The 26,462-nt window shown below is 39.0% G+C and overlaps 1 protein-coding gene across 1 annotated transcript in view; it reads left to right on the top strand.

Annotated features, from left to right (window-relative positions):
* Positions 1–11,626: 11,626 nt before the first annotated feature.
* The window catches only part of LOC138403955 (uncharacterized), a 34,343-nt gene continuing 19,507 nt past the window's right edge, over positions 11,627–26,462 (top strand). Inside the window, exons 1-10 of the mRNA XM_069506328.1 lie at positions 11,627–11,651; positions 13,671–13,787; positions 15,254–15,398; positions 17,984–18,155; positions 18,902–19,103; positions 19,559–19,681; positions 22,524–22,665; positions 23,376–23,553; positions 24,372–24,555; positions 24,832–24,990. Of these exons, the coding sequence (XP_069362429.1) occupies positions 11,627–11,651; positions 13,671–13,787; positions 15,254–15,398; positions 17,984–18,155; positions 18,902–19,103; positions 19,559–19,681; positions 22,524–22,665; positions 23,376–23,553; positions 24,372–24,555; positions 24,832–24,990 (1,447 nt within the window). The remainder of the gene's footprint in view (positions 11,652–13,670; positions 13,788–15,253; positions 15,399–17,983; positions 18,156–18,901; positions 19,104–19,558; positions 19,682–22,523; positions 22,666–23,375; positions 23,554–24,371; positions 24,556–24,831; positions 24,991–26,462) is intronic.

Below are 26,462 nucleotides of genomic sequence, written 5' to 3'. Positions count from 1 at the left end.
AATATTTATCTTATTTATTCTATTATTTACGTAAAATATATTTATTTCTATTCTAAAATATTAATAATTATATGTATTTTACGTATATTTCACTAGTTAATCAATAATTCGTAATTATTATTGCTAGAAACAACCATAAGATTCTTTTGTGTGCGAGGTGTCGGACCGGTAAATAACAAACATGGCCGAACCCACTCAGACAGAGAAACTTGAATTAAAGTTGAAAACATTGCATTTTAAACGAGATTACCTATTCACGAAAGCACAAAAATTATATGATTATTCGAAAAATATTAGAGATGATTCGAATAAGATGCAAAGCTTTCTAGCTCAGTTCTCGGAATTAGATAGTGTTCGAACTAAATTCGAAAATACGATTATGGAAATTTTGGAAATTGATATGCAATTAAAGCCTGGTATTAAGTTAACTACGTCGCAATTAGATGCCTTTGAAAGTTTATATGAGAGTTGTAGTTTGCTGGCGCGTAAATATCAAGCGAAAGAAAAAGGCGGTATGTCAGAAAAAAGTGAATTAACGAAACCGTCGCTTCCAAAGTTAACATTATTCGAGTTTGATGGCGAATTAGAGAATTGGACAACATTTTATGATACTTTTCATTCGCTCGTACATAGCCGAGACTTTACAGAAATCGATAAATTTCATTATTTGCTTTCGTGTGTAAAAGGCAATGCACTTAACCTCGTTAAGAAGCTACCTATCACCGCAGCTAATTACCCACTAGTGTGGCAAAGCTTGTTGGAAAAATATCAGGACAATAGGGCGCTTGCGGATAGGTATCTCGACAAAATGTTAAATTTCACTCCTTTGCATAAGGATACAAGTGCGAATCTTACTTTATTTGTGGAAACGTTTGATCATTCGCTAAAAGCGATTCAAGTGCTTCGAATTGAAAACTTAGATGATTATTTAATGTGTCATTTAGCTTTGCGTGGCCTTGATCCTCATACAAAAAAGTTATTTGAAGAAAGTAGGGATCAGAAATCTATTCCGAAATTCGGCGAATTGATTGACTTTGTTAATAAACAAATTAAAGTTCTGGATCACGTGTTTCCCAGTACTTCTGCTAATATAAATACGCAGTCTAAAGCCAAACCAAGTTATAACAAAGGCAATCAAAACTCGAATTCGCGACAAACGTCAAAATCGGTTCTGACTACCTCCCGGATTAATAAGTCCGAAGATAATAAAAATAGGTTAGTCTGCCCGCATTGCAATTTGGGGCACATGATATATAGGTGTGACGTCTTTAGAAAGTTACCAGTCGAGGAGCGAATTGACCGTGTCAAGGCTTTAAGACTATGTGTAAATTGCCTAAAAAAGCACGACCAGATCTGTACTAGTTATATGACCTGTGGGGTATGTACTGGTCATCACCATTACCTACTTCACAAAGACCAGGGTAGCGCGGTCTCTGTGGGCACCTCGGCCGTGCCGTCAACCCCACCCGCGCAGCCCAGCTCATCGTATGGGCAGCAAGCGCTCGTGTCGTCGTCTCACTCCGTGAGTGACTCGGTGCCAGCGCAAGATGCGCTGTGTTCTCTTAGCGAATACGGCGTAGTACTAGGAACGACGCGGACCCACATTCTCGATTTTAGCGGACAATATCAAGACTGCAGAGGAGTCATTGACTCCGGGGCGCAGACGTCCTTTATTACCGCCGAGTGTGCCCAACGTTTGGGACTCCCGCGTCAAAAGTGTCCTTTTTCGATCTCCGGCCTTGGCGGGGAATTCATTAAAAACCAAGGTATGGTAACGTGTACCATAAAACCGCGGCATCAGGATTGTCCTAAGTTTACGTTAAACATGGTAGTCGTAACTAAAGTCGCCGGCGATATGCCTAATGTTTTGTTCCCGCGCGAAGTTATTCGTCATTACGATAAATTCAACTTAGCGGACCCGCAATTTTATGAAAAATCGCGGGTTGATATACTTTTAGGTAACGACATAGTGTCGCAAATTGTAACAAATAAACCGTTGTTTATTAATTCCGAGATACCTAGCGTAATCGATACGGTATTCGGTTCTGTGATCAGTGGGAAACTTGTAATCGATAAAAAAGATAACCGGGAAAAGTCTCAAAATTATTGTTTGTCGGTGTCAGAGGGTGAGTCACTAGACCAAGCGTTACGTGCATTTTGGACAATTGAGGAGGTGCCGTGCACACCGTCCATAAACCCTCTCGACCAACTGGCCGAGGATATTTTTGTTAAAGAACACACGCGGGAATCGAACGGGCGTTATGTCGTACCTTTGCCACGCGTGCCCGGTCACCCGGAACTCGGTGAGTCATATTCCATCGCGGAGCGTCGTTTACTGTATACAGAACGTAAGCTATCACGTACTCCGGTGTTGCAGCAAGCGTACGCAGACTTTATGCGTGAATACGAGGCTTTAGATCACATGGAGTTATATGTAGGAGCGTCTCCTAGTAAATATATAATTCCTCATCATAGTATTTTAAGACCGAGTTCCACCTCAACGCCCCTCCGTGTGGTGTTTGACGGGGCCAGTCGCACTAAAAATAATGTGGCGATTAATGATATATTGTTAACTGGGCCGAACCTTTATCGTGATATTTCGGCTATCATTATCAACTTTCGTCTTTTCAATTATTGCCTCGTCTGTGACGTTTGTAAAATGTACCGAGCGATACGACTAAAGGAAAGCGACCGGTGCTACCAACATATTTTATACAGGTCATCGCCCACTGAACCGATTAAATTATTTGAATTAAAAACCGTCACCTACGGACCTAGCTGTTCACCTTTTCTCGCGATACGTACGTTGATTCAGCTAGCTCGCGACGAAGAGGAACGTTTCCCGCTCGCCGCGCAAGTGATCAGAGAAGGGGTTTATATGGATGACGTCTTATATTCTTGTAATACCTACGAGGAGGCTTGTACGATTCAAGACCAACTTATAGGTATATTTGAAAGCGGTCGGTTTTTATTGAAAAAGTGGACGAGTAACAGCTCGGAACTATTGAATCGAATTCCTTCGGATCATAGGGAATGCCCTTTGACCTTTATGAAAGACGGAAACGAATGTACCATTAAGGTGCTCGGCTTAACTTGGACGCCTAAGTCCGACAACTTCGTTTTCGCCATAAATAAAACAGACCCAGTTTTGACCAAACGATCGGTCCTAAAATTATTAGCGTCTATTTACGACCCCGTCGGGTTCCTTACACCTTGCACGTTCCTTGCTAAATTAATTGTGCAGGATTTATGGAAGTTAGGTATCGGATGGGATGAACCATTACCGCGCGAGATAGGTAACCGGTGGTCGACTTTCACTTCGGAACTCCCGCGCCTAGCGGACATACCTATCGAGCGCCACATGCTACTGCCTGGACAAACTGAATGCGAGTTAGTAGGTTTTTGCGATGCGTCATCGCGCGGTTACGCCGCATGCATTTACGTCGTTTCGAATGATGAGCGAGGCAAAGTTAAGGTTCGCTTAGTGACCGCTAAGTCTAAAGTGGCGCCGGTTAAACCTATGACTATTCCCCGATTAGAGCTCATGGGAGCTGTGCTACTTAGCAAGTTATTAAAGTTCGTTCAAGATAATCTAACACGGGTCAAAATTAATAGAATAACATGCTTAACCGACTCAACAATCGTGTTGTCATGGCTTAATACGGACGCCTATAAATTAAAAACGTTTGTGTGCAACCGTGTTGCACAAGTCACGGAGGTCGTACCTTCTCATAGTTGGCGTCATGTTAGCAGTGAGAACAATTTAGCAGATTGTTGTTCGCGTGGAGTTTCTCCAACTCAACTAGTCTCCGAACGTTTTCGGTGGCTAGAGGGCGCTGCGTGGTTGTATCAGCCCCCGACTGATTGGCCCATCTCAGTTTATATTCAGGAAAAGGAAGTTGAACCTCCTGAATTGAAACCTTTACAGAATTTATTCTCTGAACAATTAAATGACAATAACGAATCAAAAAGAGAATTTTGCGAACGACTATTGAATCGATTTTCGTCTTATTCTAAATTACAAAGATCTGTTGCGTGGATTCTGAGATGGCGCAATAGAATACGCTCTTCTATTCAATCTAAATGTTTGACCACTGAAGAATTGAATACAGCTCAGGACTCGCTGATTCGATTGGTACAAGAGGTTCATTTCTCAGACGAACTCGATCGCTTATCAAGAAACGTTAAAGTTATTCCTTCACTAAAAAAGCTTTCGCCTTTTCTTGATTCCAGGGGCTTTCTCAGGGTAGGGGGTCGTATCACCTACTCTGAGCTACCGTATAACGCGAAACATCCTCGTCTCTTACCAAAAGACAGTTTGTTCACAAAATTGTTAATTGAATATTGTCATAAAAAATATTTACATGCCGGACCACGCGCGCTCCAAGGTTTAATCACGGAAAACTTTTGGATATTATTGGCTCGTAGCCTAATCAGATCCGGATTAATTAAATGCAGGGTTCGTTTCAAAACCAAACTGCCTCTGTTGCAACCTGGGATAGCGCTCTTGCCTTTCACCAGGTTAATAGACAAATTCTTGACTTTTCCAGAACTAACTATCGTATTCTGTAAAGTCAAAGCTATACTTATTTCGCTATATTTATGTCTCTTTACCACAAGTGACTTTAATATGTTGTCAGTCGGATATTTCCTTATCGGTAAAAGTCTAACGGCCGTGCCGGAATATTCTCTTGAACTTGAGCCGATCAGCGGATTGTCTCGCTGGCAATATCTTCAAAAAACTTTGAAGTTATTTTGGAAGCGATGGAGTCGCGAGTATTTAAATACACTTCAACAGCGTGCAAAGTGGTTCACGTCAAATATTAATCTTAACTTATTACTTATTAAAAATGAGAATGCGCCTCCATGTCAGTGGTCGTTGGGCAAAATAGAGGCCCTACATCCCGGCCCAGATGGCGTTGTTCGTTGTGTGACGTTACGCACACAAAAGAGTCGGTTGCAAAGACCGGTCAACAAGTTTAGCCCTCTACCCTATGTTAACTAATTCTCGTACTTAGAATATTATTATATTTCTTTTATTTTAGTTTAGGGCTTACTTATTTATTATTATTATTTGTATTAATTTTATGTTTATTTTAATTTTTTTTCCTCACTGGTAGGAAACCATTTTATGGTTTCGGTAGGGGGTGTGTTCAGTCAAGCCAGTTGTTTTTCAGGATTTTCAGCTAGCAATACAAGCCACTCTCGCGCCGAACACCGGACTATCCTGATTGGTGGATAGCACTGATATATTCGCATCACACGTCATTAGTGATGCATTAACTGTCCGTTGCAAGTCACCGTGCGTCACGGTCGTACATACATACAGAGCGTCTCCCCACGCCGTGCGTGAGAAATACAACTACAAAAACATTCGAATCCCACGTTTTACCCCACCGGTGGACAATTGTGCTGTGCCGTGCCCATCCCTTTGTGTGCTGGTGATTTTTGGACGTTCCAAATCAAGCGGTAAGTGGTAGTTTTGTAAGTTGTAGATTTTGGGAAACTCTGAGCAACTGAACACCCTTTTTCCTAATTTTTATAATTATTATTGGTCCTTCGTTAGCTCTCCAACAATATAAATGCTCCTTTTACTCAGATCATCATAGAAGGCCTCGTCTACAACCAAGACGCAGTGCGGGAAGTTTACATAGATGACGTCGCCGTCCTTCTGGGCCGTGAATGCAATAAAAGAGTTATAGATGTGAGTCCGATTTGTGTAAACTTACCTATAAGGGTGCCTTTCCACCAGAGATGTGCTATGCAGCTATGCTGCAAAGATGTCAAATCTGCACTACGAAAGTATGTGACCGTTTCCACCAATACTAAGCTATGTCTAACAATCTAAGTACTCAGAGGCATCTCTAGCCCTTGTGGCGCCCGTGTGCAACCAGTACCCTGGCGCCCTCTAGTCTAGTAGGAGCAGGGTCAAAATGGAATACTAACAGTTATATTTTCAAACGGAAATTCGGATGCAAATGGTGCAATTTTTAATGATGATTTTAAATGATGAAGGCGTCGGCCATAACACGAGCGCAGGGTCTTTGAGAGCGCCGGCATCAGAGGTCGCATTAGAGGACGCTCGGCGGCGCCCCCTTAGACCCGGCGCCCGTGTGCGCCGCACACCCTGCACCATAGGTAAATACGCCTCTGAGTACTCAAACCTTTCGTAATTTGCAAGTCTAAGGCTGCTTTTCCATGTGCTATGCTACGTTGCTACGGATGCGTTTGAGATCCACCAATCATATTCATTGGTGCACATAGCTTAGCACTGGTGGAAACGGATTCAACTTAGATATGTTTTTTATATGGAAGGATGCGTGCTATGGATGCGTGCTATAGATGCCTGCGTGATGCCTGCTATGGGCCGTCGCGAGTGGTGAAGCTATGTGCAGAGCAGAGTACCTGTTACCTGTTACATCGCATCCAGGCGCATCTTCTTCACCCTCACTAATGGGCGTTCCTCAAGGCTCTATACTAGGTCCCTTCATGTTCTTGGTATATATAAACGATTTACCATATTTCGTTCATGATACTTGCGATATTGTGCTATTTGCAGATGATACGTCCCTAATTTTTAAAGTCGATAGAAATAAAAACAATTTTGACGATGTAAATAATGCCATATCGCGGGTCACTCATTGGTTTACTGTCAACAATTTACTTTTAAATGCAAAGAAAACCAAGTGTGTTATATTTTCTCTGCCCAATACAAAGGCGACCAAGGACATTAACTTAATGATAAATAATGATATGTTAAAAGTGGAGGAGACCACCGTGTTCCTGGGAATCACGTTAGATGCAAAGCTTCAATGGAACGCCCATATATCAACACTTGCTGGCTTGCAATGGCTTGTATAGTACGGTATAATAACATTGTAAATTGAAAAATTAAAAAGAGCAACCGCCGAGTTTCTTGCTGGTTCTTCTCGGTAGGACGGCATTCCGAACCAGTGGTAAATTAAACCTGACTATTCATAAGCACTTTTAAAAAGTTTACATGAATAAAAAAACATTCTATTCTATTCTATTCTATTCTATTCTGGTGGAAAAGCACCCTAAAGGTGCTCCCTCACCGGGAGCATTCGCCTGTAACCGTTCAGCTATTGAGGCGTTCGCAACAGGTCGAGATGGCAATCGGGGTATGAGGCGCGGGGACGCCCCACACACCCGCACGTCTCCCGCACTTGCCCGCACCGGGTAAGCGTGGGGGCTGTGCGGGTATGCGGGGCATTCCTTAGCTGATTGCCACCTTGACTTGTCGCGTACTAAAACTAGGTATATTACATTATTTTCTTTATTCCTCACAGTGCCAGTGCGCCGAAGAGTTCAAGTGCGTTTTCCGCAAATAGTAAAACAGAAAACAAATAGAAGCAATAACATAATCATCATCATCATCATCAACCGATAGACGTCCACTGCTGGAAATAGGTCTCTTGTAGGGACTTGCACACGCCACGGTCTTGCGCCGCCTGAATCCAGCGGCTCCCTGCGACTCGTCTGATGTAGTCCGTCCACATAGTGGGGGGCTTCCAACACTGCGTCTTCCAAGAACATAATACACTAGCTTGATCCCGCGACTTCGTCCGCGTAGACTACACAAATTTCAAACCCCCTATTTTACCCTCTTAGGGATTTAATTTTCAAAAATCCTTTCTTAACGAATGTCTACGTTATTATCAGCATTCTGCATGCCAAATTTAAGCCGATTCGTCCAGAAGGTTTGAGCTGTGCATTGTCAGTCAGTCAGTCAGTGAGTCAGCGTTTCATCCATACTAATATTAGAAAAGCGGAAGTGTGTCTGTCTGTCTGTCTATCTGTCTGTCTGCTAGTTTTTCACGGCTCAATAGTTTAACCGATTTTGATGAAATTTGGTACAGAATTAGCTTACACCCCGGGGAAGGATATATGCTACTTCTTATCCCGGAAAAGCAAACAGTTCCCACGGGATTCTGACGGATACGAAGTCGCAGGCATCAGCTAGTCTAAATATTTAAAAAGAAAAGCTGACTGATTGACTGACTGACTGATTTATCAACGCACAGCTCAAACAATTGGACGGATCGGGCTGAAATTTGGCAAAGAAAAGATTTTTGGATAAAATAGGGGTTTGAAATTTGTGTAGTCCACGTGGACGAAGTCGCGGGATCAAGCTACTTAGTTTTCCATATTTAGATAAGAATTAATCACTACAAATCGTATTTCAATAGTAGGTAGATACTTAGGTACATACTATTGACATGTTAACTTATGTTGTATCTACTTTGACACAAATATACTTTGAAATGAACTCATAAATAAAAATTCAAAAATACAATAAGATTTTTTATTTAAATAAACTTTTACAAGTAGGTACCTATTTATGAATCATGAAATGCATCTACCACTGGTACGGTATGCCCTTACTATCGGAAGAACCAGCAAGAAACTCGGCGGTTGCTCTTTTCAAAGGAGTTTGTATGATTGTGTATGTGCGCATGGGCATACACAAGCCATACATTTGCATACAAAATGCATACATTTTGAAATCCCGTGGGAACTCTTCAATTTTCCGGGATAAAAAGTAGCCTTCCCCGGGATATAAGATAAATTTGTAACAAATTTCGTCAAAATCGGTTGAATGAAGGGTTGGGCCGTGAAAGACTAGCAGACAGACAGATAGACAGACACACTTTCGTATTTATAATATTAGTATGGATTAGCACACAGGGTGAGCACATACAGGGTGAGCACATACAGGGTGAGCACATACAGGATGAGCACATACAGGGTGAGCACATACAGGGTGAGCACATACAGGGTGAGCACATACAGGGTGAGCACATACAGGGTGAGCACATACAGGGTGAGCACATACAGGGTGAGCACATACAGAGTGAGCACATACAGGATGTAACCACAACGCTGGCAAAAACGAACACAGGTGATAATTCCTACTGATGATTAGGTTAGGTATTGATACACAAAAAAACATTAAAAAAAATATATAAAAAATCCTACAATCTCGTAAAAGTTTACGATATATTGCAAATAAAACATCTGACTGACGTTCGTTGACCTCAGGTCAACGAACGTTGCAAAAGTAGGCCACTCGGAGTCAATGCCGCGTCGTAGGCGGGGCATTGACCCTGAGGGTTTGCACGCTAAAAGTACAAAACGAGGCAAACGGTTATTGGTATTGGATAGATTGTTTAGGTAGTAGGTATAACGAATAACGATAACGTTTTCAAGTTTTGCTAGCGTTCTGGTTACCCCCTGTATGTTATCATTTATCAGCAAGCATCCTGTGATATACCCGACACTTTCCGGTTGTGGCAAATCCCGTTGAGTCGTGATTAGAGGTGAAGTGTTACTAGAGGTAGCAAAGATAAAGCAATTTTTATCTTTTCCCAGACTTGCTCGGAAATTGCTTCATTGTTTATTTTTTATCGTACTTTTTCGTCATTTTGCACGATAAACAAAAATCTATTTAGCATAGAAATAAATAAAAATCTGTTTTACAATAAACAGGTAAAGCCCTTTCATAATATATTATCGAACCGCTAGGATATACAATGCCACTTTGTGCCTTCAAGTCAAGAACGAATAGGCATCTTCTAGGCAAGCGCGTGATATCTTTATTTTTTATTTTTTATTCGTTATAGGCGCACGCTTGACCACGATCACACCTGATGGGAAGTGATGATGTGGCCTAAGATGGGACGCGTTTGCCTAGAAGGTGCCTATTCACTCTTGTTTTAAAGATACCCGGATTATAATTGGCAGGAAACACTGATCTAGGAAGAGTATTCCAGACCCTAGCCATGCGTATAAGGAATGATGACGCAAAGCGTTTCGTACGCGAGGATGGAATGTTGACGACATAGGGGTGGAAACTCGCCCGGTGTCTTGCGGTACGGTGGTAGAAAGGTGAGGGAGGGACTACTACTACGCCGTTATACGGAATAGAATTGCGGGTTTCTGGGAAACCGTCCGTAATTCCAGAGCCTCAATAGCTCAACCGGTATAGGAGTGGACTGAAAACCGAAAGGTCGACGGTTCAAACCCCGCCCGTTGCACTATTGTCGTACCTACTCCTAGCACAAGCTTGACGCTTAATTGGAGAGGAAAGGGGAATATTAGTCATTTCAAAAATGGCTAATATTCTTATTATAAAAAAAAAAAAAAACATTTATTTGCAAGAATGTTTGTACAAGAAAGATGAAAATTACACTATAATCAGAGGCCATAACATTCTACTAAATTAATAGTGTGCAAATATTTTTGAGTACCAATTTGTAAAATAATTACTTAATAGTCAATGAAACAAAAAATTAAATTAATAGTCAAAAAACAATTATATAACAATAAGATGATTAAAGTCGTCGCTCAGGCATCCCCTGACAATGGGTACACCAGATCCCGAACGCAAAATGACTATTAATTTTTTAAACGATTTTAACTAACTATATTATATTGTTTATACCTACACATATTTTAATTTTTAATTATCAACATGTTTTTATAGGTCCCTGACCTGCAATTAAATGATTTTTTTATATATATTTTTTTTATATCTTAGGCTGCATCATCACTTGTCAGCAGGTCTGATTGCAGCCAAGAGCTAGTATATAAAAAAAGTTTATTTTACTTATTTATAAGTTCCATTGACGTCTGTTGTAGGCGGAACGCATCTCTATAGTCTACAACACAATGGTAGCATGAATTTTTGGTAATTCACATTACGCTAGATTTAAAATAATAAGTAGGTATTTATACTTTATCAAACACAATATGACATTATGATGTGTCGTTTAACTAACCCAAGCCAGCGATAATTTATCAATATTAATTATCTCTGCCCAAGCTTTGAGCAAAAGTGGTTGGCTCCGAACGTAGTCTTTGCGTAAAAATATTTAATTGTTTAAAATATTATGTTCTTTGACTAACTTTAATAATAATAATATAACTGTCACATGTTTTGGTAGACATAACAAAATTACCAAAATTTTCCATCAAGATTCGCATTAGTTCCTACTACATATCTACCTGCGTAGCTGAATTTTTTTTGTGAATTTCGAGTTATTATTTTGAACATACCTACCTATTATTCCTGTTTATCTAGTAAAATAATTATTGTTGTTCGAGTTCTGAAAGACGGACAATTTTATTTTATTTACTTGCTATACAATATTTAAATTTGGTTCAAAATGTTCAACCGGTGCTTAATAATTTTGTTAATTTTCGGATCACACAATATCATGGGTGAGTTTTAATTTTGAAGGTTCCGTACCTCAGAAGGAAAAACGGAACCCTTATAGGATCACTTTGTTGTCTGTCTGTCTGTCCGTCTGTCTGTCAAGAAACCTACAGGGTACTTCCCGTTGACCTAGAATCATGAAATTTGGCAGGTAGGTAGATCTTACAGCTGGCTTTAGGGGAAAAATCTGAAAACTGTGAATTTGTGGTCACATCACACAAAAAAAATTAATATGTGGTCATAAACTAATAATTAGTATTTTCAATTTTCGAACTAAGATAACTATATCAAATCATATGAAAGGGCTTCACCTGTGGATTCTAAAACAGATTTTTATTTATTTTTATGAATCATAGTTTTTGATTTATCGTGCAAAATGTCGAAAAAATGCGACTGTACTACGGAACCCTCGGTGAGTGAGCCTGACTTACTTACCGGCACTTAGCCGGTTTTTTTACATAATTCACTAGTTTCAACACTTTCAACTTATTTAATTAATTGCCTGCACGCCCTATCTACTCTGAGGTCTATAGAGCACACTTTGACGGGGCCGGAAAGTCGCTTATTATCACCTATTGTAGTTTTTATTAGCAAAGTCTATTAGTTGGTCACCTGAACTAAATTATTGCTTGATTTACTTTACTCTATTGTCAGAGATTGCAAATGGCTGCCATTTGTGTTTTGAATCGGCATGGTGTTTTGTTTTTTCTGTTTTGGCGAAAGGTAAATTCCGTTACTAGTACGTCGAGTCGAGTGGTTTCTTCTTCGTCTTCTCGTGAAATTAACATTTAGTGATCTGTGAGACACAATAAAAATAAAAAGTAAATCACAATCAGTGTTGTTATTCCAATGAACCTATAATAATTAAGGTGCCAATAAAAAGGTGGTCCTGTTACACTGCGTGCATTAAATAGATAAACCAAAATCACATGGATCTTTGACTTTTCAGTGTTTTATTGTTTTCAATTCACTAATAAATTAAGTATTATTGTTAAATTAATACTTGTTTTGAAACTCAAACACTGTAAAGTCAAAGGTCTATTGTGGTTTTGGTTTACCTATATAATGCACGTAGTAGGTACCACCTATTTATTTATAGGTATAGTAGGTATATATGTATGTAGATACCTATAGGTATGTATACAGTTACAGTTGTAGGTGACCAACTAATAGATGGTGCTAGGTTTGCATTAGGAATTTGGGTGACATTAAAATCTTATGAGAAGGCTCTCTATTTCCAGTATATTACTTTACTCTATGACTTTGACTTTGCTTATCACTATATTACTATTACTTAAGTCAGACTAAATCGATACCTATGTACCTATATAATCAGTACCCTTATTATAAATGCGAAAGTGTGTTTGTTTGTTGGTTTGTTGGTTTGTGGGGTTGTCGTTCAATCACGTCGCAACGGTTCAACGGATTGACGTGATTTTTTGCAGTGGTATAGATGTCGCAGGTATATTGTCAAAGCCGTGATATTACAATTTCACTAGTGTTAGCTTATTGAAGTTAGTTTAATGAATTAGACAATATTTGACTCATCCGATGTCACGCGATCTGTGGCGGGGAAGCCATCTTGAATCGATTTGTATAAATACCGGTGTTTGAATGTTTTTAAGGCAGTCTCGTTCCGACTCGAGACTCAACGACTATTAAATACTTTTGTGTTTAGGTCGATATTTTGATTAAGCGGTTACAATAGCAATTGTGCCCTAATCAAGTTAATATTGCAGTTAGGTTATTATAAAGATTAAATCTCTCGAAAAGCCTCTACGCGTCGTGATCTATATCCTCGTGCAAGCTTTATATGAGGGAACATTTTATTTAATAACTTATAAAATTAGTTAAACTTAACCTGCTTTTCTGACTTTTGCTTTTACTAGTGATATTATAATTAAACGGTAGATTGTCAATCAACTTCATTTCTCACAATTTAACGGTCTGGTTTTAGTGTCATTGTAATGTCACGGGGGCACTATAGGGATATTGTAAGGCAATGATATTTTGACAATTTCACTGGTCGTTAGATTATGAGGCCGTATCTGATTGGTCCGTTTCCAACGTCAATTTTGCAATCATAGAGTTATAATTAAAAAATCACAAACTATTGTAATATTATCATAGAAAGTAATAAGTCACGTAGTAAGACACTTTTCTGGAGAAGGACTTTTGACCAATCAGAACGCTCGACGTCTCCCACTCCCAAATTCACTGATAATATGCCCAGATTTATTATAATGGCACTATAATGACCCCGCGACATTACAATAACACTAAAACCCGGCCGTTAAATTGTAAGAAATGAAGTCGATTGACAATCTACCGTTTAATTATAATATTACTAGTCAAATTGTAATATCACGGCTTTGACAATATACCTGCGACATAGATAAAGACATCTCATTCTCTTTTATGAACTTTACAGTTGGGGGACAAGGACAGTACTACCCACACACTACTACTTCAACAACTAGTCTTCCAATATCAACGTCGATGACAGAATTCTCACAGCCAACAACGGAAAGAATAGTAGGACGATACGGTAATAACTAGCTGTTTTTTAGGGTTCCGTACCTCAAAAGGAAAAACGGAACCCTTATAGGATCACTTTGTTGTCTGTCTGTCTGTCAAGAAACCTACAGGGTACTTCCCGTTGACCTAGAATCATGAAATTTGGCAGGTAGGTAGGTCTTATAGCTGACATTAGGGGAAAAATCTTAAAACTGTGAATTTGTCATTATCTCACACAATAAAAATTAAATTGTGGTCATAAACTAATAATTAGTATTTTCAATTTTCGAAGTAAGATAACTATATCAAAAGGGGTATCATATGAAATGGCCTCACTTGTGCATTCTAAAACAGATTTTTATTTATTTTTATGCATCATAGTTTTTGAATTATCGTGCAAAATGTCGAAAAAATACGACTATAGTACGGAACCCTCGCTGCGCGAGCCTGACTCGCACTTGGCCGGTTTTTTATTTGTGTTTGTAATAAAGGCGACCAAGCGATGACGGAGTCACAGCAGAAATCCTGAAAGCGGGCGGTTTACGACCTCCCTGGCGCAGTGGTAAGCGCAGTGGTCTTGTTAGTGGGAGGTCCCGGGTTCGATTCCTGGCAGGAGTTTGGAATTTTATAATTTCCAAAATTCTGATCTAAACGGGTGGGAGGCTTCGGCCGTGGCTAGTTACCACCCTACCGACAAAGCTAAAATATGCTAAAATAAGCTAAAAAATAAGCTAAAATTGAAGTGCCTGTCTGTAATTTCGAAATAACTATGTCAAATTAAGCTCAAATGGTTATTTGAACTGTACCATAACTGAATCACACGTTGTTAAAATTTTTGTCTGTCTATCTGTCTGTTTGAACGGGCTTATCTTCGGAACGGCTGAACCTATTTTAACGGGACTTACACAGATAAGTAGATGATTAAGCAAGGAGTAACATAGGCTACTTTTTTAACCGACTTTCAAAAAAGGAGGGATTGTGTTTTTCGACGTACCTATCTACGAAAACTCCGAGTTTTTTGAACCGATTTGAGTAAATTTTTTTTAATCGATAGGAGAACTTTGCGACATTTTCCCATAAAAAAGTTGAATTCCAACTCGTCAATCCTGATGCTGTACAGGACCTGACCACAAAAAATGATGGGACTTAGAAACGGTTATTAATTGATACTTACAGGAGGTACCTACTAAGGTACCACGCGGGCGAAGCCGCGGGCATCAGCTAGTTAATAAATAAATCAAACAATCAATGGCAACATAGAGTTGCATGTTATCTCTATAATATAAAAATGAATCACTAAATTTGTTGCTGATCGCAAATCTCGAGAACGGCTGAACCGATTTCGCTAATTTTTTTTAATAATATTCCTTGAAGTACCTACGAGGATGGTTCTTACGGAGAGAAAAATTTAATTCAACCTCCCCCTCAATTTTCTAATCGCTAGGCGGATCAGCTAGTTAGATTAAGTATAAATTTTATCATATTATTATTTTTCAGATTATGGCTACTTAAGTTGTGACTTCGGCATGGAGGGTTTATGCGCGTGGAAGAATGACCCAGGGGCGAGCCGCTCTTGGCTTCTAAATCCTTTCTATAAATTTGGGGGTAGGATGATGGGAGGTAAGGCTGCTTTTCCTGACAGGTAAGTATTCGTAGGCAATGGGCAGGACACATAGTTCGTAAAATCGATAGACGTTGGGTTTCCCAAGCTGCTGGAATAGCGTTCTCGCACCGGAAGTAAACCCCCCCCCCCCCTCCCCCACTCCCCCCTCCCCCCCCCCCCCTCCCCCACTAGGTGGACGGACGACATCCAGACGAGTCGCAGGGAGCCGCTGGATTAAAGCGGCGCTAGACCATGGCATGTGGAAGTCCCTACAAGAGACCTATGTCTACCAGTAGACGTCTATCGGTTGAAGATGATGATGATGATCAAAGGAAAAAAAGCAACACGTATAGGATTTCTCCGTTGTCAGTCTGTCTGTCTGTATGTCGTGTCTGTCAAGTTTTGTCAAGAGTTTTGATTCCCTTTTCTTACCTCTTTTGGCAACCTACAGGGTACCTCTCGTTGACTTAGAATCATGAAATTTGGCAGGTATACAGGTCTTATAGCACAAGTAAAGGGACAAATCCGAAAACCGTGAATTTGGGGTTAGACAAAAAAAAAAAAATGCGTTCACGAAAAATAATTAGTTTACTAAATCACAGTAGATGGTGCTGTCCGTCATTAACTTGCAGTTGTTGCTTATAAAGTGTAAAAAAGTTTTCACAAAAGGGTAATTGCAATTTTTTGCAGTCTAGAAATAAGCGGTTAGTCCACGAAAAATAATTAGTTTACTAAATCGCAGTAGGTAGATGGTACTTGCTATCATTAACTCGAAGTATTTTTTTTTTATTCAGATACAAGTTAGCCCTTGACTGCAATCTCACCTGGTGGTAAGTGATGATGCAGTTTAAGATGATAGCGGGCTAACCTGGAAGGGGTATGGCAGTTTATTAAACCCATACATACCCCTTTGGTTTCTACACGGCATCGTACCGGAACGCTAAATCGCTTGGCGGCACGGCATTGCCGGTAGGGTGGTAGCCACGGCCGAAGCCTCCCACCAGACCAGACCAGAAATTTAGAAATTATAAAATTCCAAACCCCTGCCAGGAATCGAACCCGGGACCTCCCACTATTAAGACCACAGCGCTCACCACTGCGCCAGGGAGGTCGTCAAAGCGTAAAAAAGTTTTCACAAAAGGGTAAAATACCCTATTGCAATTTTTTGCAGTCTAGAAATAAGCGGTTATTTGTTAACTTTTCAGACCCGGTGACGTCTGCGTTTATTTACTTCGACGAGTCTTCTCCGCGTGGAAACAGTTCAGTTAGGTTGATTTCTCCACTTTACAGCCCTGACTTAGACACATATAGCTGTTTCTCTACATCCTTTAAAATGGCGGATAGCGTTTCGGAGCGAATTCAAAATGCAAAACTTATAGGCATTTTTATTGCACTAATCGATAGAATAAAAAAATTCGTATTTTATTATCACTTAGGATCAAATTAAGACAGTTTTCAAAAAAGGCTAAAATTCCCTATTGCAATTTTTTGCAGTCTAGAAATAAGCGGTTATATTTTATTAACTTTTCAGACCCGGTGACGTCTGCGTTTATTTACTTCGACGAGTCTTCTCCGCGTGGAAACAGTTTAGTTAGGTTGATCTCTCCACTTTACAGTCGTGACTTGGACAAAGATGGCTGTTTCTCTACATCCTTCAAAATGCACACAAATTCATCCAGCAGGTGAGAACTTGGATATCTTATTGAAAAGCTATTTTTTGAAATTGATTGAAAGTTTCTAAAAAATAAAAGCTGACAAAATAATATGACTAGTGGTTAGCCACGAACTAAGACCTCGTGGTATCCCTTAATTCCCGGTAGTATAATGTTAACAGCGACATCTATTAACATTATTGTAAAGTTTTGTTAAAAATACTGACACCCATTAAAAACGAAATAATGGGGCTAATTCCTTTGTACACAATCTCTAAACTAAACTAAAATGGCACGTCTAAATCTATTGCTATCCCTGTTTATAATGTTATTATTTGTGTTTCAAAAACAGGATATACCTAAGTGGCTTTAAAGTGATTAAAATATAATATAAGTTGTTAATACATGCACGTCGACATATTTTTCTTGTGCATAGTAGAATGCGATACACATTGCTGCCTGTGTAGCTTATAGAGAGAGAGCCAGCGCGTGCCAGACCTTCGTTATTTTATCAAAGCTGAAAGTTTCTCTGGCAATTGTCCCCAACACAGGGAGGAACGATCAGCGACTATGAAGTTTGGATCATGGTGGCTTTGGTAGATAACAGATAAAAAAGTTGTAAAAAATCTTACGTATACAAAGTCTAGTTTTTTTATATTTTCTTCGGAATAGTGCTAGAAATATTTTTTTATTAAATTTTAAGGATGTCTGGCAAGGGGTTGCCATGATACTAAGTGTCTGGCAATGCATGACGTTATTTCTAATACTACTATCATTATCAAGTTATCTCCCAAAAAAAAAACCACCATGATCCAAACAAACGTTCCTCCCAGTGTTGGGGATAATACGCAGAGAAACTTTGAGCTTTTATAAAATAACGAAGGTCTGGCACACGGTTCTTAGTCCATTACTTTTGCAGAGCTATGTGCGTTTGTAAATTATGTAAAAGCCGTTTTTTTGTAATTTTCATAGATCCGCCGGAATCCGAGTATACCAAAAACCGGACTATATAGCCCTGGAAGATTTAGTTGCGTACAGCGACGAGAAGAAGAAGGAGTATATTCTGTTTGAGGTTTGGGGAGATTGGGGCGATTACTGGTATGAGAAAGAGTCGACGCTGAAGCAGTTTGATAGCAACTTTCAGGTATGTTCGTAATCTGATCTTATTTTTATAAGTAGGGTTACGTACCTCAAAAGGAAAACGGAACCCTTATAGGATCACTTTGTTGTCTGTCTGTCTGTCAAGAAACCCACAGGGTACTTCCCGTTGACCTAGAATCATGAAATTTGGCAGGTAGGTAGATCTTATAGCTGACATTAGGGGAAAAAATCTGAAAACCGTGAATTTGTGGTTACATCAAACAAAAAAAATTAAATTGTGGTCATGAACTAAAAATCAGTATTTTCAATTATCAAAGTAAGATAACTATATCAAGTGGGGTATCACATGAAAGGGACATGTGGATCTGTGGATTCTAAAACAGATTTTTATTTATTTTTATGAATCATAGTTTTTGATTTATCGTGCAAAATGTTGAAATAATACGACTGTACTACGGAACCCTCGTTGCGCAGGCAGTTATAAATAATTGTTTAATAATCAACTAGCTTATGACCGCGACTTCGTCCGCGTGGACTAAACAAATTTCGAACCCCTATTTTACCCCCCTTAGGGGTTGAATTTTCAAAAATCCTTTCTTAGCGGATTTCTACGTCATAATAGCTATCTGCATGCCAAACAGCCCGATCCGTCCAGCTGTAGTTTGAGCTGTGCGTTGATAGATCAGTCAGTCAGTCAGTCACAGTTTTATATATTTAGATATTGGAATGCATGAATAATAAATGAAATAAATATTATGTAGGAACTTATAAAGAATTTCTTTTTTTCAGATCATATTAGAGGGCAATAATTTCGGTGAAGATCCTATGTACATGGGCATAGAGTTCATCTCCATAAACCAGAGAAGTGCTTGCCATGGGGAAACTGCTCTGACTCCTCGAACGACTGCCAGCACTTCGACAACAACAACGACAACAACAATGGCGACAACAACAATTCAAGGACCATTAGGTATAGGATTTGGAACATTCGGTAACTATCATCATCATCATGATCAGCCTGTGGACGTCCACTGTTGGACATAGGCCTTCCCTAAAGAGCGCCACCACACCCGGTCCAGCCTTCCTCATCCAGCCACTTCCCGCCAGCCTCTTTATATCGTCGGTCCATCGTGCTGGAGTTCAATATCAAAATATATTTAAAACGAAAAGGTGACTGCCTGACTGACTGGTAACTATAGTCGTCCCAAAATATCGCTGCCCGCAGGGCAATAAGTCTTCTTTTGTTGTGATAGAAGTAGAAATAATACCCTTATTATAAATTCGAAATTGTTTTTTATAATTATAAAAAAAAAATTAATACGAGGGTAGTTCAAACCGCTTTGTTTAGTAACTTTCTTTTTTTGAATATTTTTTTATAGAATATCTACCTATTCAGATAATAGAGGAAGAAAAGGAGTTTTATATTACACCTACTATATTTTTCAGATGAGTTCAGATGTAATTTCAACAAGGTTGACTTTTGCGGATGGAAGAACGACCCAGCAGCCGATGACGACTGGTTTCTAAGTACTAACGATAGAAATTATGTGGACTTTTATTCGGAAGAAGGTAGGTGGGCATTTTTCAAAAAAGTTGTCGGTAGCGTAATAGGAATTCCACATAAATAAAAATTTAGTTTTGCCTTAAAATGTAATTATATTGTAAATATATAGTATAAACTATATAAAAATAGTAAATTTTTATAAATATAAATGTAATAATTGGAAATATTTTCATTTTTAACTTGATACCACCCAATTGAAGTTCCATTACGTCACTGACTTTTTATTGGATTTCCAGGGAAATAAAACAAGTTATACATTAATTATCTTTAATGTCGAAAAATTAACCAAATCAGCCTTCTAAAAATAATTAAAACTAAACATATAACATCAAATTGAACTGAAGTTTTTAACAAACATGTTCTTTAACGCTACTTTTGGATGTTTTGTACTAAAGAATTTTGTTAAAACACTGACTTTTTTCTTATAAATCTTTTAATATTAAATTGTGACAAATAACTAATTATTTAATAACATTTCTAAACATTAAAATATTTATATATCTCTGACTTTATAGCCATTTCTCTAAAAATAAACCTTTATCAAAAATAGGACAGTGACGTATAGTGGAATACAAAATCGCGTTTAGGAAACATAAGGCATCGTGCATAATTGGTCAAAAAAGACAAAAAAATAGCATTACAAATCAAATATTATTATGTAGCTAATCATCACAGTAATATTATAAAACGAGAAGTTTCGTTTGTTACAACCTGCAGCAAAAACTGCTGAACCGATTGACATCTCTTGATCCCGAATATCCCGCAAGATAGAAATCTTTGCAAGTGAAATAGTGTGGGCTGGCTATCTAAGACGTAAATGAAATAATTATTATAACATATATTTAATAAAATTTTATAATTATAAAATTTAAAGAATATAATATACTGGCTGATTCATTTGAGTGGGTCAGTAAGGGGAGGTCCTGGAACCGCTGTAGCTATGAGAAAACGTTTTTAGGAGACCATCCGTTATTTTTGAAATAATTAACATCCGCAATATTTTTACAGCGGTTTATATAGCCTAACACACCAGAATACATCATAGGTTAAAAACTTACCTCTATCTTTTTTATGTTGGTTTACATGATGATGATGATAACAATCCAACTTCCTATGAAAACACCTTTATTGTTCCATTACGTTACTTTTCAATTCCATTCACGCGACTGTGGTTCACGGTAGCGTAATGGCGGTGACGTATACAACCCCTTAAAAATTCAAAATCAATATTACATATTAATAATCAAAGGTTAGACTGATTTAATTTTACTTTCCAAATAAAGAATAACAAATCTCTTTAATAACATACAAACACAAATGTGCAATCAAACCTTACCTATTAAAATCAGTATCGTTGGTGGAACAAATTTTTTGAACCAAGTCGAGGCAACCACTTCTGTTGCGTTTTTCTGGCGACTGCTTTTGTAAAATACAACATGGCGATTACCATAGACTAATAATGTTGCCAGTATTCCGAAAATATTTTGCAAATGGTGCAATTTTCATTCGAAGACTTCGAAAGGCCGGTAGCGTAAGCGGAAATTCCACTAACACCAATTTCACGGGACAGCAAATAAATTGTATTTTTTAAATAAAATTCTATCGTAATGTCTTTGTTTTAGGGCTTTAATTTGAAATTAGTATCATACTTAACTACCTCAGTGTTCAAATATTCTTGAAATATTTTTGGACGGTATAATTTTTGACTCTAAACTTGACAAGGTGTTAGTGGGACATATGTCAGAAGGTACTTCCTCTCTTTTATTTTTTGGTATTTTATGTTTTTAAAACTCTTAAAAATGAATTAACATATTAAATTATAAAAGATTAAATATTAAACAATATTGGTAAGCATAGACAATAGCTTGTTTTTTTCATAAAGTTTGATCAAATTACCATCAAAGTGGCCGGACAACGACTTTTATAATGGGACAACTTTTTTGAAAAAAGCCCAGGTACATTTTTTTAAAAAGATTATTAGCCATGTTAAATGACTAATATTCCCCTTTCCTCTCCAACTAAGTGTCAGGCTTGTGCTAGGAGTAGGTATGACAATAGTGCAACGGGCGGGGTTTACCTTTCGGTTTTCAGTCCACTTCTTTACCGGTTGAGCTATTGAGGCTCTAATATTGGTATTGTCATATTTAACGGGAAGTTTTTGCCAGCTGTTTTTAGGGTTCCGAACCTCAAACGGAAAAACGGAACCGTTATAGGATCACTTTGTTGTATGTCTATCGGTCTGTCCAGAAACCTACAGGGTACTTCCCGTTGACCTAGAATCATGAAATTTGGGGAAAAATCTGAAAACCGTGAATTTGTGGTTACATCACACAAAAAAAAATTTAATTGTGGTCATGAACTAATAATTAGTATTTTCAATTTTCGAAGTAAGATAACTACATCAAGTGGTGAATCTTAGTGGTATCATATGAAAGGTCTTCGCCTGTGCATTCTAAAACAGATTTATATATTTTATTTTTATGCATCATAGTTTTTGAATTTAATCGTGCAAAATTGGCCGGGTTTTTGATAGGATGCTGCGGCCTCTGCTCCCAGGCTGGGAGCAGAGGCCGCAGTCCCAGCTACCACCTAGCAATGCTATTCTCTATACGATATCCAAATTTCTCTTCCGCGATATGTGTTTCCTACCAATTACAACCCGGGTATCTTTAAAACAAGAGTGAATAGGCATCTTCTAGGTAAACGCCTATCTTAGGCCACATCATCACTTCCCATCAGGTGTGATTGTGGTCAAGCGTATACCTATAATGAATTTTTTAAAAAAAGTTTAGTTTTATAAACGTGGTACATATTTTTTTTAATTACTTAAATTACACTTATTTTCAGGACCTGGGTGGTTCCTGTATTTCGACAAGGCGTCGTCGTCAGGAAACGGCACAGTTCGTCTGATCTCTCCACTTTACAGTCGTGATCTAGAAGGCAGCTGTTTCCACTTCTCTTATAGAATTCATACAACTTCACATGGCAGGTGAAAAGTTTTAATATTATTTTCAAACTAGCTGATGCCCGCGACTTCGTCCGCGTGGAATTAGGTTTTTCAAAAATCCCGTGGGAACTCTTTGATTTTCCGGGATAAAAAGCCTATGTCACTCTCCAGGTCTTTATCTATACCCATGCAAAAAATCACGTCAATCCGTTGCACCGTTGCGACGTGATTGAAGGACAAACCAACAAACCAACAAACAAACACACTTTGGCATTTATAATAAGGATACTGATTCATTATTAAGTATACCTACTAAACTACTGTATATTATGGCTCTTTTATATTTCTAGCTTATGCTCGCGACTTCGTCCGCGTGGCAAACCCCTATTTCACCCCCCTAAGGAGTTGAATTTCCAAAAATCCTTTCTTAGCGGATGCCTACGTCATAATAGCTATCTGCATGCCAAATTTCAGCCCGATCCGTCCAGTAGTTTGAGCTGTGCGTTGATAGATCAGTCAGTGAGTCAGTCAGTCACCTTTTCCTTTTATATATTTAGACTAGCTTATGCTCGCGACTTCCTAAAAAAACCCCTATTTCACCCTCCTAAGGAGTTGAATTTTCAAAAATCCTTCCTACGTCATCCGTCCAGTAGTTTGAGCTGTGCGCTAATAGATCAGTCAGTCAGTCAGTCAGTCCGTCAGTCAGTCAGTCAGTCACCTTTTCCTTTTATATAAAGCCTGTTTGTTTATAGATCTACCGGTATCCGAGCGTACCTAAAGCCGGAGTATCTTACTCTTGAAGATTTCCTTGCATACAGCGACGAGGCGAAAAAGAATTTTGTTCTTTATGATATCTGGGGAGACTTTAGCGAAGAGAAATACTGGAGCTGGAATGAGACAAAGTTGATGAATGTTGATTACAACTTTCAGGTACCTACCTATATTTTTTATAATTTTTAGGGTTCCGTAGCGAATGGCAAAATACGGAATCCTTATAGATTCGTCATTTGAGCCTAAATAGCTCAACTCGTAAAGGAGTGGACTGAAAACCGAAAGGTCGACGGTTCAAACCCCGCCTGTTGCACTATTATAATAAATTGTCGTACCTACTCCTAGCACAAGCCTGACGCTTAGTTGGAGAGGAAAGGGGAATATTAGTCATTTAACATGGCTAATATTTATCAAAAAAAAAAAAAAAAATTGTCTGTCTATCTGTCTGTCCGTCCGTATGTCACAGCCACTTTTTTCCGAAACTATAAGAGCTATACCGTTGAAACTTGGTAAGTAGATGTATTCTAGGAACCACATTAAGATTTTTACACAAAAATAGAAAAAAACAATAAATTTTGGGGTTCCCCATACTTACTTAGAACTGAAACTCAAAAACTTTTTTTCATCAAACCCATACGTGTGGGGTGGGGTATCTATGAATAGGTCTTCAAAAATTGAGGTTTTTAATATAATTTTTTTCTAAACTGCATAGTTTGCGCGAGAGACACTTTCCAAAGTAGTAAAAAAAATTCCCCCCCCCCCCCCTGTAACTTCTAAAATAAGAGAATGATAAAACTTAAAAAACCGAAAATTGGTTTGAACGAGATCTACTAAGTAGTTTTTTATTTATCGTGCAAAATGTCGATAAAATACGATTGTACTACGGAACCCTCAGTGCGCGAATCTGATTCGCACTTCGGTTTTTTTAGTGTTTTACCTACACTTACTCAAGACCTACTTGATATTATTTTATTCAGATCATAATTGAAGGCATTTACGGTCAAGATAATATATATATGGCACTAGATGATCTCATAATATCTGGGTATCCTGAGTGCACTCCATCTGTGGCCCCTACAACTAGCTCTTCAACAACATCCCCACGGCCGACAACAACGACATTCTCAACATCAACGCAGGAAGCACCACGAGGAGTTACAGGTAAGGAACAACGTACACTTGCAGTGTGGAGTGGAACCATCGTAAATTGTACCTATTTTATTTAAAAAAATATTAACTTACTTTCTTGTTGGTCTGTTTGTTTGTCTGTTCGATACAAATTTTGCAAATGATTTTAAACTAACTTCCAGAAGAGCCAGTTAAATTATTTAATACTGTTGCTCGTGTTTAATAGCCCTTATTATACAACCGTTCCATAAAATAGGTACTATTATGATACATTTTAACCATTATTATCTTCCTCTTACGCTTAATTAGGACCTTCTTCAACAATAACAACTACTGAGCCAACACCAGCCTCACTGACACCAACAACATCAAGGGCATCAATTGCACCACAGCCAACAACAAACTCGCTGCCGACAGCATCCTCACCGCCCCGGCCGACAACAACGCATCGACCGCTACAAGAAAACGGTACATCCATATCCATACTAATATTATCAATGCGAAAGTGTGTCTGTCTGTCTATCTGCTAGCTTTTCACGGCCCATCCATTTACCCGATTTTGACGAAATTTGGTACAGAGATAGCTTGCATCCCGGGGAAGGACATAGACTCGTTTTATCCCGGAAAATCAAAGGTTTCCCACGGGATTTTTAAAAACCAAATCTCACGCGGACGAAGTCGCGGGCATCACCTAGTACTTTATAATTTTACTAGCTTATGCCTGCGACTTCGTCCGCGTGGATTACACAAATTTCAAAACCCTATTTCACCCACTTAAGGGGTGAATTTTCAAAAATCCTTTCTTAGTGGATATCTAAATAATGTCACTTTTGCCCTCCGATTTAATGTTAGTTAGTGTTTTAAACATGGCAATCGCCTTTTTTTTTATTTTATCGCTGGGAAATGCGTTTACGCAACCCCCCTTCTGGAAGCCAGCCAGCTAAACAGCCAGCCAGCCGAAGCAAACCACCGCGACCCAGTCAGCGACATCCGCCGAGGCGGACCCTTCACCGGGGACCCCGCTCGCGAGATCCCCCCACCACACGTCCGAGGCGCACCAACGATGTGCGCCTCCCCACCCCCGGGGACCCAACGGGCAACAACGCGATCCTGCGTACGTCACCCGCGTCCCATCCTCCGCCTCGTCCACTGTGCCCTCTGCTAGTCAGAGGGACACGCGGAGAAACTCCCCCTGCCAGGTCATTAGCCATGGCTAACAATATCCCCGAAGAGAGATTATTGTATAGCCATGTTACCGGGGTGCACCTTCCCGAATACTGCTCTTCCCCTCGGATGCCCGATGCATACAAAAGGGACCAGCAGCGCCCAGGCACACTGGCAGGCTACCTGGCTGGCTCCACAAACATAGCAATCGCCTCAGTGTACGGTATTTAACTATGTCATAAATAAATTATTTCTCAGTGACAATTAAATAGAGGATCTTCCAAAATAGGTAAAATCCATGTCCTTTGTTAGTTACTTTTATGTGTAATAAGCATTTTAAATTAACGAATAAACTAAAAAAAGCGCGTCAAATGATTGTGACGACACATACCGGTATTTCATAGAATCTGAATTCAATTAAATTCCCAATTATTGGCTTTTATGTGTGCTAACTGGGCACAGATTGTTTCGCCACTGTCACGTTTATGGAGAAGGCACGAAGGAGATTAAGCTTTTTTTTTTATTCAGATACAAGTTAGCCCTTGACTGCAATCTCACCTGATGGTAAGTGATGATGCAGTCTAAGATGACAGCGGGTTAACATGGAAGGGGTATGGCAGTTTTTATTAAACCCGTACCCCTTTGGTTTCTACACGGCATCGTACCGGAACGCTAAATCGCTTGGCGGCACGGCTTTGCCGGTAGGGTGGTAACTAGCCACGGCCGAAGCCTCCCACCAGACCAGACCAGAAATTTAGAAATTATAAAATTCCAAA

This window comes from Maniola hyperantus, chromosome 23, assembly GCF_902806685.2.
Source record: "Maniola hyperantus chromosome 23, iAphHyp1.2, whole genome shotgun sequence".
Taxonomy (NCBI): domain Eukaryota; kingdom Metazoa; phylum Arthropoda; class Insecta; order Lepidoptera; family Nymphalidae; genus Maniola; species Maniola hyperantus.
The sequence above is the reverse complement of the archived record's forward strand: the minus strand, read 5'-3'. Positions and strand labels throughout refer to the sequence as shown.